The sequence below is a fragment of the Medicago sativa genome, chromosome 8 (genome assembly GCF_051527215.1).
Source record: "Medicago sativa cultivar Bolivia chromosome 8, Bolivia_mono, whole genome shotgun sequence".
Lineage (NCBI taxonomy): Eukaryota > Viridiplantae > Streptophyta > Magnoliopsida > Fabales > Fabaceae > Medicago > Medicago sativa.
This window is the reverse complement of record NC_140756.1, coordinates 54,825,208-54,837,004: the sequence shown is the minus strand read 5'-3', so window position 1 is coordinate 54,837,004 and position 11,797 is coordinate 54,825,208. Positions and strand designations below refer to the sequence as shown.

Here is an 11,797-nt window from a genome sequence, read left to right as displayed (position 1 = left end):
ATGTTGAGAGTTTGTTCGCAGATTCATTCTTTATGTTTTTAGCGGTGTTGAATGATATGTACACTGTCAATTTGAATGAATGAATATCGTTTTATTTTTTGTCAAAAAAATGAGCTTTAATCATATCATATAAGATTTGAAATTTTGTTATGATTACTTTTTTGACAGATTTTTTATGTTAACTTTTTTTAAGGTGGTTTTTTATTTATGTTTACTTGTTACTCAATATTATTTGATTAGTAGTCTTTCATATAAATAGAAATAGAAGTCCACTACCAAAAAAAAAAAATAGAAATAGAAGTTACCCTAATTCACATGCTGTCGCAAACCCTACACCTTTGACTAATCTCCATTATCGCTCTCCCAAACCTTTCCATTGGTTCCTTCCTTCACCTCAACGATGATGGTGGATAGAATCAGCGATTTACCGGATGAGTTATTGTCTCACATTCTCTCTTTTCTCCCAACCAAACTCGCTTTCACTACAACCGTTCTTTCCAAGCGATGGACCCCACTCTGCTATTCACTCCCTGTTCTCCACTTTGAATTTGGTTGGGAGAACTTGTCTCAAACTAACCACCAACACAGGGAAGACACCTTCTATCAGTTCAGCCGTTTTGTAGACACTCTCATGCTCTCTCATCTTTCAACCAACAAACCCCTCAAAAGTTTTCTCCTCATCTGTCCTTTTGGATACGGCGAGCAATACAGTCACATCTTCAATGCATGGTTTGAAGCGGCGAAAGAGCGTCGTGTAGAGGAGTTTCATTTTACTATGTTGTTTCACGACTTAAATCCCATAACTTTCATCTCTCAAACCCTTGTTGTTCTCAAACTTATGAATGTAGTCATTGGGAATGATACTTCATGTGTTGATCTTCCCTCCCTCAAAACCCTACATTTAAGCTTAGTTGAATTTGAAAATCTGAATGATTACATAGGTTTTCTTTCTGCTTGTCCCAACCTAGAAGATTTGCATGCTGAACAAGTCTTTTGTAGGAAACCGTGTCGAAAGAACACATCCAAAGGGTTAAAATCCTTCGCAGTATCTAAATTGGTTGGAGCTAGTATCAACGTGATGGATGCTCACTTTAATGTCATTAAAAATGTCAAGTTTCTACGTATAATCATAGATCAAAAGGAGTCTTTCAAAGTCATTCATGTGTTTTCAAACTTAATTCATATTGACCTGTCGTTTTCTCATTACTCATTTCATAACTGGGATCGTGTAGTTCAACTGCTCTACCATTCTCCCAAGCTTCAAATTCTTTCTATTAGAAAGGTTTGCTGAGTAGTATGTTTGTTTGTTTGCTTGTTCTTTTTTTTTTTTTTACATATATTTTGTATAAATGTTGTATTTTATCTCCTTGACAGGAGAAGAATAAAAATTTCTCCAAGAAATGGAAATGCCCATCCTCGGTTATTGAATGCGTTTTATCTCACCTCAGATCATGTACTATTATAAACTTAGAAGGCTCGGCAAATGATCTTCGATTTACAAAATATATTTTGCAGAATGCGAGTCTCTTACAGGACATGAAAATCAGCATTACTACTGTTGGAATGCTTAACGAAAATTTGGAAAAAAGTAGGATTCTAGAAGAACTGTCCTCCTGCCCAAGGATATCTTTAGGATGTAAACTTTCATTTGAATGAGTATAGTTACTGGAATTGTCGGTTTTTTCATTAGTTTCTATTCTAAATATGTTGCAACCATTTAGTTTGTTAGTTCAGACAACATGTATGGTAGATTACCATTGCGACTCAATTAATGATTATGTTTGGATGCTTTTAATATTATTTTGCTCTATTACATTGAAAGTGAGAATTATGTCCTTATTATTGTCAGAATTGTTTGACTGTGCTTTTGTTTTGAATATGTTGGCACTGTTAACTGTCAATTCAATGCTACTGCCATGATGACTCAACATTTTTGTATAATTCTTGGTCCAGACCTAGTCGAACAGATAGCCTTGAAGAATTGCATCAGACGTGTATATATTTTTTGTTGCCTGAACTTTATTGTGATTTTCTTTTTCAGCTCTGTCTAAATATATTCTTTTTTAGTATCCAGTTAACAAAAGCTACCCTTGTTAACTGCATTATCCACAAACTCACCTATCTCTCTTTCTGTTATCCTTCAATTAAATACGATAATTTAACAGTAATTTTGCTGCATATATTCATTTGTTGTTGATTAGCATACATTTTCTGCAGTTCTTGGAAATTGGCACTGTCTATCTGAAGTCATATGTGTGTGTGCGCGCGTGCGCCTGTGCATGCATTTATTCTATCCTGCTTCTATTATGACATATAGCTTAGCTGGTCAATTCTTAGAACTAACGATTCATAGTCAACATTAATATGCCAACATGAAGGGAAAATGTGAAAGGAACAGACAAACAAGTCAATCCTAGAAATCGTAATCCTAGAAAACCAAAGCTACGTGTTAGAGGCTTTGACACTGTGTTTAATAAAATTGTTATTGTAACTATCTCTTACCATTGTATTTCTTTGGATCTTTCTATTGGTAACAAAGAAAGTATAATAGTGGCAGCACCATGAATAAGTTAATGACTGGAATATTGTTTTTTGGGCAGGAAAGAGAGGATATGACTGATTCTATCCACTATTTCCCTCGAGTTCGAGGAATTTCCCTGTTTTTGCATTACAATATAATGCTTTTTCTTTCTTGTGTCGGAGGAATATTAAGTTTTGAAATCCATCTATGGTGGCGGATATTCATCCATGATTTGTTTGCATCTCAAGATAATTAGAGATATTCATCTAAATCTTATGGGTAGTCCTTATCTAATTCTTGAAATATTCACTCCGGAGTGAATATTTCAAGAATTAGATAAGGACTACCCATAAGATTTAGATGAATATCTCTAATTATCTTGAGATGCAAACAAATCATGGATGAATATCCGCCACCATAGATGGATTTCAAAACTTAATATTCCTCCGACACAAGAAAGAAAAAGCATTATATTGTAATGCAAAAACAGGGAAATTCCTCGAACTCGAGGGAAATAGTGGATAGAATCAGTCATATCCTCTCTTTCCTGCCCAAAAAACAATATTCCAGTCATTAACTTATTCATGGTGCTGCCACTATTATACTTTCTTTGTTACCAATAGAAAGATCCAAAGAAATACAATGGTAAGAGATAGTTACAATAACAATTTTATTAAACACAGTGTCAAAGCCTCTAACACGTAGCTTTGGTTTTCTAGGATTACGATTTCTAGGATTGACTTGTTTGTCTGTTCCTTTCACATTTTCCCTTCATGTTGGCATATTAATGTTGACTATGAATCGTTAGTTCTAAGAATTGACCAGCTAAGCTATATGTCATAATAGAAGCAGGATAGAATAAATGCATGCACAGGCGCACGCGCGCACACACACATATGACTTCAGATAGACAGTGCCAATTTCCAAGAACTGCAGAAAATGTATGCTAATCAACAACAAATGAATATATGCAGCAAAATTACTGTTAAATTATCGTATTTAATTGAAGGATAACAGAAAGAGAGATAGGTGAGTTTGTGGATAATGCAGTTAACAAGGGTAGCTTTTGTTAACTGGATACTAAAAAAGAATATATTTAGACAGAGCTGAAAAAGAAAATCACAATAAAGTTCAGGCAACAAAAAATATATACACGTCTGATGCAATTCTTCAAGGCTATCTGTTCGACTAGGTCTGGACCAAGAATTATACAAAAATGTTGAGTCATCATGGCAGTAGCATTGAATTGACAGTTAACAGTGCCAACATATTCAAAACAAAAGCACAGTCAAACAATTCTGACAATAATAAGGACATAATTCTCACTTTCAATGTAATAGAGCAAAATAATATTAAAAGCATCCAAACATAATCATTAATTGAGTCGCAATGGTAATCTACCATACATGTTGTCTGAACTAACAAACTAAATGGTTGCAACATATTTAGAATAGAAACTAATGAAAAAACCGACAATTCCAGTAACTATACTCATTCAAATGAAAGTTTACATCCTAAAGATATCCTTGGGCAGGAGGACAGTTCTTCTAGAATCCTACTTTTTTCCAAATTTTCGTTAAGCATTCCAACAGTAGTAATGCTGATTTTCATGTCCTGTAAGAGACTCGCATTCTGCAAAATATATTTTGTAAATCGAAGATCATTTGCCGAGCCTTCTAAGTTTATAATAGTACATGATCTGAGGTGAGATAAAACGCATTCAATAACCGAGGATGGGCATTTCCATTTCTTGGAGAAATTTTTATTCTTCTCCTGTCAAGGAGATAAAATACAACATTTATACAAAATATATGTAAAAAAAAAAAAAAGAACAAGCAAACAAACAAACATACTACTCAGCAAACCTTTCTAATAGAAAGAATTTGAAGCTTGGGAGAATGGTAGAGCAGTTGAACTACACGATCCCAGTTATGAAATGAGTAATGAGAAAACGACAGGTCAATATGAATTAAGTTTGAAAACACATGAATGACTTTGAAAGACTCCTTTTGATCTATGATTATACGTAGAAACTTGACATTTTTAATGACATTAAAGTGAGCATCCATCACGTTGATACTAGCTCCAACCAATTTAGATACTGCGAAGGATTTTAACCCTTTGGATGTGTTCTTTCGACACGGTTTCCTACAAAAGACTTGTTCAGCATGCAAATCTTCTAGGTTGGGACAAGCAGAAAGAAAACCTATGTAATCATTCAGATTTTCAAATTCAACTAAGCTTAAATGTAGGGTTTTGAGGGAGGGAAGATCAACACATGAAGTATCATTCCCAATGACTACATTCATAAGTTTGAGAAGAACAAGGGTTTGAGAGATGAAAGTTATGGGATTTAAGTCGTGAAACAACATAGTAAAATGAAACTCCTCTACACGACGCTCTTTCGCCGCTTCAAACCATGCATTGAAGATGTGACTGTATTGCTCGCCGTATCCAAAAGGACAGATGAGGAGAAAACTTTTGAGGGGTTTGTTGGTTGAAAGATGAGAGAGCATGAGAGTGTCTACAAAACGGCTGAACTGATAGAAGGTGTCTTCCCTGTGTTGGTGGTTAGTTTGAGACAAGTTCTCCCAACCAAATTCAAAGTGGAGAACAGGGAGTGAATAGCAGAGTGGGGTCCATCGCTTGGAAAGAACGGTTGTAGTGAAAGCGAGTTTGGTTGGGAGAAAAGAGAGAATGTGAGACAATAACTCATCCGGTAAATCGCTGATTCTATCCACCATCATCGTTGAGGTGAAGGAAGGAACCAATGGAAAGGTTTGGGAGAGCGATAATGGAGATTAGTCAAAGGTGTAGGGTTTGCGACAGCATGTGAATTAGGGTAACTTCTATTTCTATTTTTTTTTTTTGGTAGTGGACTTCTATTTCTATTTATATGAAAGACTACTAATCAAATAATATTGAGTAACAAGTAAACATAAATAAAAAACCACCTTAAAAAAAGTTAACATAAAAAATCTGTCAAAAAAGTAATCATAACAAAATTTCAAATCTTATATGATATGATTAAAGCTCATTTTTTTGACAAAAAATAAAACGATATTCATTCATTCAAATTGACAGTGTACATATCATTCAACACCGCTAAAAACATAAAGAATGAATCTGCGAACAAACTCTCAACATCCAGGCATAACGCCTACAAAAATATATGATAAAATTAAAGTGACCGGAATACCCATGTGCCTAAATCTTTAATTGAATAATCGATCTTTCAATATGAATCAAATAAACACCACAAAGAGACGGAAAATCAAACTACACCGCACAAGACGACGAACAACGCACACCACCACACTCGGATGACGAAATCACGAAGAATAAACCTAGATCTATGTGAAAAATCACTTAATTGAATTGAAATAGAGAGAAAAATATGAAGAAAAATATAATAATATTTTTTTAAAAAAAATAACAATTTGTTTTTATTAAGAAGAAAAATATAATATATTAACACCAACAAGGTAGTCCTTTTAGCATAAGGTGTACCAAAATATACCACTAAAATTTACAATAAATCAATCACAAAAAGAGGCAAAAAAAGGAACTGACACTGCTAAAAAAACAGTGATTTCGGACGGAATTTTCGGACGGAATCATGATGCCCAAACAAGTATAAAGGGCTTGAATCTTAATAATGATAGCCAAAGACAAAGTTCGCATTCTTTGCCTTCATCCACCATTACGAATAATGTTTTACTTTCTCCATAAGCTGAGGAATGGAATTATCTAAATTATTGAATATTCTACTGTTTCGTCCATTCCACATCATCCAAATTCAAAGAAGACAAATAAGTTGTAAAAAAGAGCGGCGCGCTTTCAAACTACCTGTCGCATAAACAAACTGAATAAAATGATCTGAAAGCGATTGAGGGTTCGCAATTGAAAAAACAATCCACGATGGAACTTATGGGATTTTCCTACTAAAGTTTCCGAGGAAATTTCCTAGGAGTTTGTTTCCTACGAATTACCGACGAAATATTCGTCGGAAAACTTATGGGGGACCCTTATACACAGAAAGGTGAGATGTGGCAGCTTGTGATTGGATTCGTTTACCTAGGAATTATTTCGTAGGAAACCCCAGCCCCACATGCAAAAAAATGAGTACGTGGTAGCATGGGATTGGCTTCTTTACCGACGAAAAGATTCCTAGGAAAGCTGCGGCCCCACATGCAGAGAGACGTTGAATAAAGGGTGCGTGGAAGGTTGTGATTGGTTGATGTTACCGACGAAATGTTCGTCGGAAAACTTGGGACCCACAACCACACTAGCCGTTTCTTACCGTTGCAGCATCTGTGTATAAATCCACTCTTCACTCACATTTTCTTCACTCACATTTTCTTCACTCTATTTTCTTCCTTTCAATTTTCTTCACTCTATTCTCACTCAATTTTTTTTAATATCACTCAAATTTTATTCTCCATCATTTTATTATCATTGTTGAAGTTTCTAACACAGGTTATTATTGTTATTTTTTTATAATTGATTTCAATTTTACATGTGTTTGAATTTATAAATATATAATGTAGTTATATATTAAAATAAGTTACATTTTTTATTTATAGTTTTGTTGGTTCCGATCCATTTTGAGGTTGTTCGTTGCCGTTGATTTTGCTGCCTCCGCTTAGTTCGTCGACTTATTATTTGAGGTTGGTATATTTCTAACTTAGTTTAAATAATTGCTACAATGGTATATATTAGTAATAAATATTAATTATTAGAAAAATAGTTACTAAAATTATTATATTGTGATTAATAAAAATGTTATCGGCATTTTTCTAAAAAAAAATGTTAGTCAGATTAGCTTCTTTAAAAAAAATTTAGTCGGATTAAATTAAATTTCAACTTATTAGTGTTAGAGAGAGTATAATAAAAAAAGTGTTAGCTTGTAGAAAAACTTGTAGTTTAGTTAAAAATGTTTACTTTTAAAAATGTGTGTATTTATATATATTGTTGATTTAGTTATTAAAATATGTTGCATTTTTTTTTGTAGTTTCCTTACTTTCGATCCATTTTGAGGCTGGTGTAGTTGTTGGTTGGTTGTTGCTTTTTTTTTTGGATCCACTTGTTCATTGGCTTGTTATTTGAGGTTAGTATCTTTTATTTATTTAAAATTTATTCAATGGATTAGTAATAAAAATATTAGTTATTAGAAACATAGTTAGTAAAATTAAATTGTAGTAAATATGTTATTTAGATCACATTTGTTTTACTTAAAATAAATGTAGTTAGTAAAAATGTTACCGTAGTTCTTTAAAAAAAAAAGTTAAGTTAGTAAAGAAATATGTATTTAAGTTTGTTAGAAAAATAATGTAAATTAGTAAAAAAATTATGAAGTTAATTTATATGACATATGTGAATTATTTTGTGGGAATTAATTTTGGCGTCCGCGCTTAACATTTATTTGTCGTTCGTAATTTGTATATGCGCGCAATTTATTTCATACAAATTTTAGAAAATGTGATATAGATTAGAAAATGTTATATATTTTAGTCATAAAATATAAAATATTATATAATTTTTATGCGATAGCATGTTTATTTTGTACAAATTTCAAAATATTTAGGTGATTAGAAAAAAATTGTTATTTATATTAGAAAAATATTTACGTATAAAAAAGGGAACTAATTTGAGTCAACTGCAGCGACGCGAAAAATGGACCAACATATTTTCCATCGTAGTTGGATGTACGATAGAAAATATCCGGGGAAAAGGAAACTTAAGGCGGCTTTTGTGGATGGAGTTCGTGATTTTGTTGCTTACGCCATGGCGCAAGATGCCTTTCAACTGGAGGGAGGGATAAGATGTCCGTGTGTTAAATGTACGTGTAGGTTGATTCGGAGCCCAAAAGATGTTCTAAACCATTTAAAGGACCTTGGTTTTATGGAGAATTATTATGTGTGGATTTATCACGGTGAACAAGAGCCGACAAATAATACCGAGTCTGATGTTAATATGCACGCTTCAAGCAGTGAGGCGCGTATGGAGTGTGAAAACTTTGGCGTGATGGAAGATATGGTCGGTGATGCTCTTGGGGTGAACCTGTCTTACAACGAGGGTGGTGAAGAGGAAACAATCCCGAATGAGAAAGCGTTGAAGTTTTACAAGATGATGCAAGAAGTAAACAAGCCGTTGTTTGAAGGGTCGTCTGATTCTAAGTTATCCATGAGTGTGAGGCTTTTAGCTGCCGCGTCAGATTGGAGTGTAGCCGAAGAAGGCTCAGAGTGTTATACAAATATCGTGAGGGACGCAACTCCTGTAAAGGACAATTTGCCCTTGAGTTATTATGAGGCTCAAAAGTTGGTGGAGAAGTTGGGATTGGAAGTTAAAACTATTGATTGTTGCGTTAATGGGTGCATGTTATTTTACGACAACGAATTTGGTAAAAATGATGAGGCGTTGGTAGCGTGTAAATTTTGCAATGCACCGAGGTATGAAGTATGTGATGATGCCGGTTCTCAGAAGAAGAAACAAGTCTCAGTCAAGTCAATGTTTTATCTGCCAATAATACCAAGATTGCAGAGATTATTTGCATCAACTCACACGGCCGATAAAATGACGTGGCATTATTACAATAAAACTAATTCAGGTGTGATGCGACATCCTTGTGACGGGGTGGCATGGAAGCACTTTGATCAAGTACATCAAGATTTTGCAGAAGATCCACGTAATGTGAGGCTTGGATTATGCTCTGATGGATTTATTCCGTATATCCAAGCATCAGCAACGCCTTATACTTGTTGGCCAATTCTTCTTACCCCATATAATCTTCCTCCTGAGATGTGCATGTCAAAGCCTTATTTGTTTTTGAGTTGTATTGTACCAGGACCTACGAGCCCCTTAGATGGTATAGATGTGTATCTACAACCCTTAATTGATGATTTGAATAGATTGTGGAACGGTGTGTCGACATATGATATTGCAAGGAAGAAGAATTTTAGAATGAGGGCAGCTTTGATGTGGACTATTAACGACTTTCCTGCATATGGAATGTTGTCTGGATGGTCGACTCATGGCAGATTGGCTTGTCCACATTGCATGGAACGCACAAAGGCCATATGGTTGGATCACGGAAGAAAGCATTCGTGGTTTGACTGTCATCGTCCGTTTTTACCAGCGACACATGAATTTCGTAAGAAGAGGAATTTGTTTACTAAAGGAAAAACAGAAAAAGATGGTCCACCTCCTAGGACAACATCAGAGGAAGTATATCGTAGAGTCAATGAACTAGGACTTTTGAAATTCACAGATGTTGGCAAAAGAGTCAGACACCCACAATATGGTAATAAGCACCATTGGACCAAAAGAAGTATCTTCTGGGATCTCCCTTACTGGAAAGATAATTTACTGAGACATAATCTTGATGTTATGCACATTGAAAAGAACTTTTGTGACAATATAATTCACACGGTGATGAATGTCTCTGGTAAAACAAAAGATAATGAGAAGGCTAGAATGGACTTGCCATTGCATTGTAAGAGACCAGAAATGGAGCTACAACTTCTTCCAAATGGAAAATATCTAAAACCCAAGGCTGTTTATAGTCTTACTGCTGATGAAGCAAAATCTGTTTGTCAATGGTTGAAAGAATTGAGGATGCCAGACGGATATTGTTCTAACTTGTCGAGGTGTGCCGACGTCAACTCAGGAAGACTGCATAGAATGAAAAGTCATGATTCCCACGTTTTCCTGGAACGCTTACTTCCAATTGCGTTTAGTTCATTGCCAAACAATGTCTTAAACCCATTGACTGAAATTAGCCAATTTTTTAAAGACTTGTGTGCTTCAACCTTGAGGATGGATGAACTTGTTAAAATGGATCAAAATATGCCTATCACTCTTTGTAAACTGTTGATGTACGAATGAACAGGATGTATAATGCATTTGACCCTTTCATTTTGGCAAGTAAAGTTAGTCAAGTGTATTATGTACCCTATCCTTCCCATCATCGGCGCAAACATGGATGGTGTGCTGCTATCAAGTGTAAACCAAGAGGTCAGTTTGAGACAGAAGTTCCAGATAAAGAAATACCTTACCAAGATGATGAAATATCACATGTTCCAAATGTGATTGAAGTCGATCCTGTTACAAATTTGGTTGACAGAGATGTTGACGGTCAACAACTTGATGCTGAAATGTTAGCTCGAATGTTACTTATTGACACTGATAGCGGGGAGGAGTCAAGTAACTCTAGAGACAATGAGGAAGATGCAAATAACCCTAACAATGTGGATGATTTTTATTATGACGACGATGAATAACCCTTGATAAAACACATGATGTCTTTAATGTAATTGTTTTATCATAATAATGAAACATTTATGTTTTTGTACCCAAAAAAAATGAAACATTTATGTTCAATATAATGATTTTATCATATTAGTTATCTATAATTTTTTTTGTTTGAAGAAGCCTAATGTAATTTTTATATCATTTATTATCTAACTAATATATTAAAAAATTATTTATAAGATATTGTAAAATAAAATAAAATTATATCTCTCAAAAAAAAAAATCATATGCTATCAAAATGAGAGAAAAGGTCGCAGGTTTTCACACTCCCTCTTTTCCATTCCAATTTCAGTCTCCCTCCCACCTCTTTTCCCCAATTTCAATCTCCCTCCATCACCTCCAAAACCCTAAAACGAAAATAATTCCTCAATCTCACCTTCCCCCCCAAATCTGAAACCTAAATCTCAATCTCACTAACCCAATGGCTCAATCTCACCCACAATCTCACTAACCGAATCTTCACTCAATCGGTTCCTTCACTCGTGGCATAAATCAAAGCATGCACCTTCACTGTTCATCATCTTCTTGCCTTTCGCTGCTTCCATCGCTGCTTCCATCACACTAATCGCTCGCTCTCACTCTCTTCCTTCAAGATTTATCCAATCGGTATCTTTCTTTTCTCTCTCAACTCCTCTGTCATCTTCTCTAATGGTATCAGGTATCTGAATCCTTATTCTCTTTCTTTGTTGGGGTTTACTGTTTCTTTTCTTAATTTTTAGGGTTTGCGATTATTCATAGCATCTTGTTTGAGAAAAGAAAAAAAAAACCCATTTTTTTTGTGTGTTTATGCGACATATAGGTTTTGATATATACATTTTTTTTTAAAATAAAAAAAAACCCCAACTTTGTGTGTTTATGCGACATTTCAATAGTTGTGGGTTATTGAGCTTTTGAAATGGGGAAATCTTCAATCCCTGTAGTGGGATTTAGGGGTGTGCATGGTTAACCAAATATAAGAACCAA

At 34.6% G+C, this 11,797-nt stretch overlaps 3 protein-coding genes across 3 annotated transcripts; 2 read left to right on the top strand and 1 right to left on the bottom strand.

The window, feature by feature from the left end:
• The first annotated feature begins 400 nt into the window (after window positions 1-400).
• Window positions 401-1,767, top strand: LOC146899615 (F-box/FBD/LRR-repeat protein At4g26340-like). The gene is made up of 2 exons (XM_085736824.1): window positions 401-1,282; window positions 1,375-1,767. The coding sequence occupies exons 1-2, from the start codon at window positions 401-403 to the stop codon at window positions 1,654-1,656; spliced, it is 1,164 nt and encodes a 387-aa protein (XP_085592950.1). The 3' UTR covers window positions 1,657-1,767.
• A 2,134-nt stretch (window positions 1,768-3,901) lies between these two features.
• LOC146899614 (F-box/FBD/LRR-repeat protein At4g26340-like) lies at window positions 3,902-5,268 on the bottom strand. The gene is made up of 2 exons (XM_085736823.1): window positions 4,387-5,268; window positions 3,902-4,294 (listed from the first exon to the last, which is right to left on the bottom strand). Exons 1-2 carry the CDS (start codon window positions 5,266-5,268, stop codon window positions 4,013-4,015), a joined length of 1,164 nt encoding a protein of 387 aa, XP_085592949.1. The 3' UTR covers window positions 3,902-4,012.
• A 2,922-nt stretch (window positions 5,269-8,190) lies between these two features.
• Window positions 8,191-10,408, top strand: LOC146899613 (uncharacterized). Its single transcript, XM_085736822.1, has one exon. It carries the CDS (start codon window positions 8,198-8,200, stop codon window positions 10,406-10,408), a length of 2,211 nt encoding a protein of 736 aa, XP_085592948.1. The 5' UTR covers window positions 8,191-8,197.
• Window positions 10,409-11,797: the final 1,389 nt, after the last annotated feature.

What these genes read in the sequence shown, in the direction of transcription:
- LOC146899615 (XM_085736824.1), top strand. Translation starts at nt 401, where the DNA reads ATGATGGTGGATAGAATCAGCGATTTACCGGATGAGTTATTGTCTCAC. An exon ending in AAATTCTTTCTATTAGAAAG is followed by an intron (nt 1,283 to 1,374) that starts GTTTGCTGAGTA and finishes TCTCCTTGACAG; the next exon opens with GAGAAGAATAAAAATTTCTC.
- LOC146899614 (XM_085736823.1), bottom strand. Translation starts at nt 5,268, where the DNA reads ATGATGGTGGATAGAATCAGCGATTTACCGGATGAGTTATTGTCTCAC. An exon ending in AAATTCTTTCTATTAGAAAG is followed by an intron (nt 4,295 to 4,386) that starts GTTTGCTGAGTA and finishes TCTCCTTGACAG; the next exon opens with GAGAAGAATAAAAATTTCTC.
- LOC146899613 (XM_085736822.1), top strand. Translation starts at nt 8,198, where the DNA reads ATGGACCAACATATTTTCCATCGTAGTTGGATGTACGATAGAAAATAT.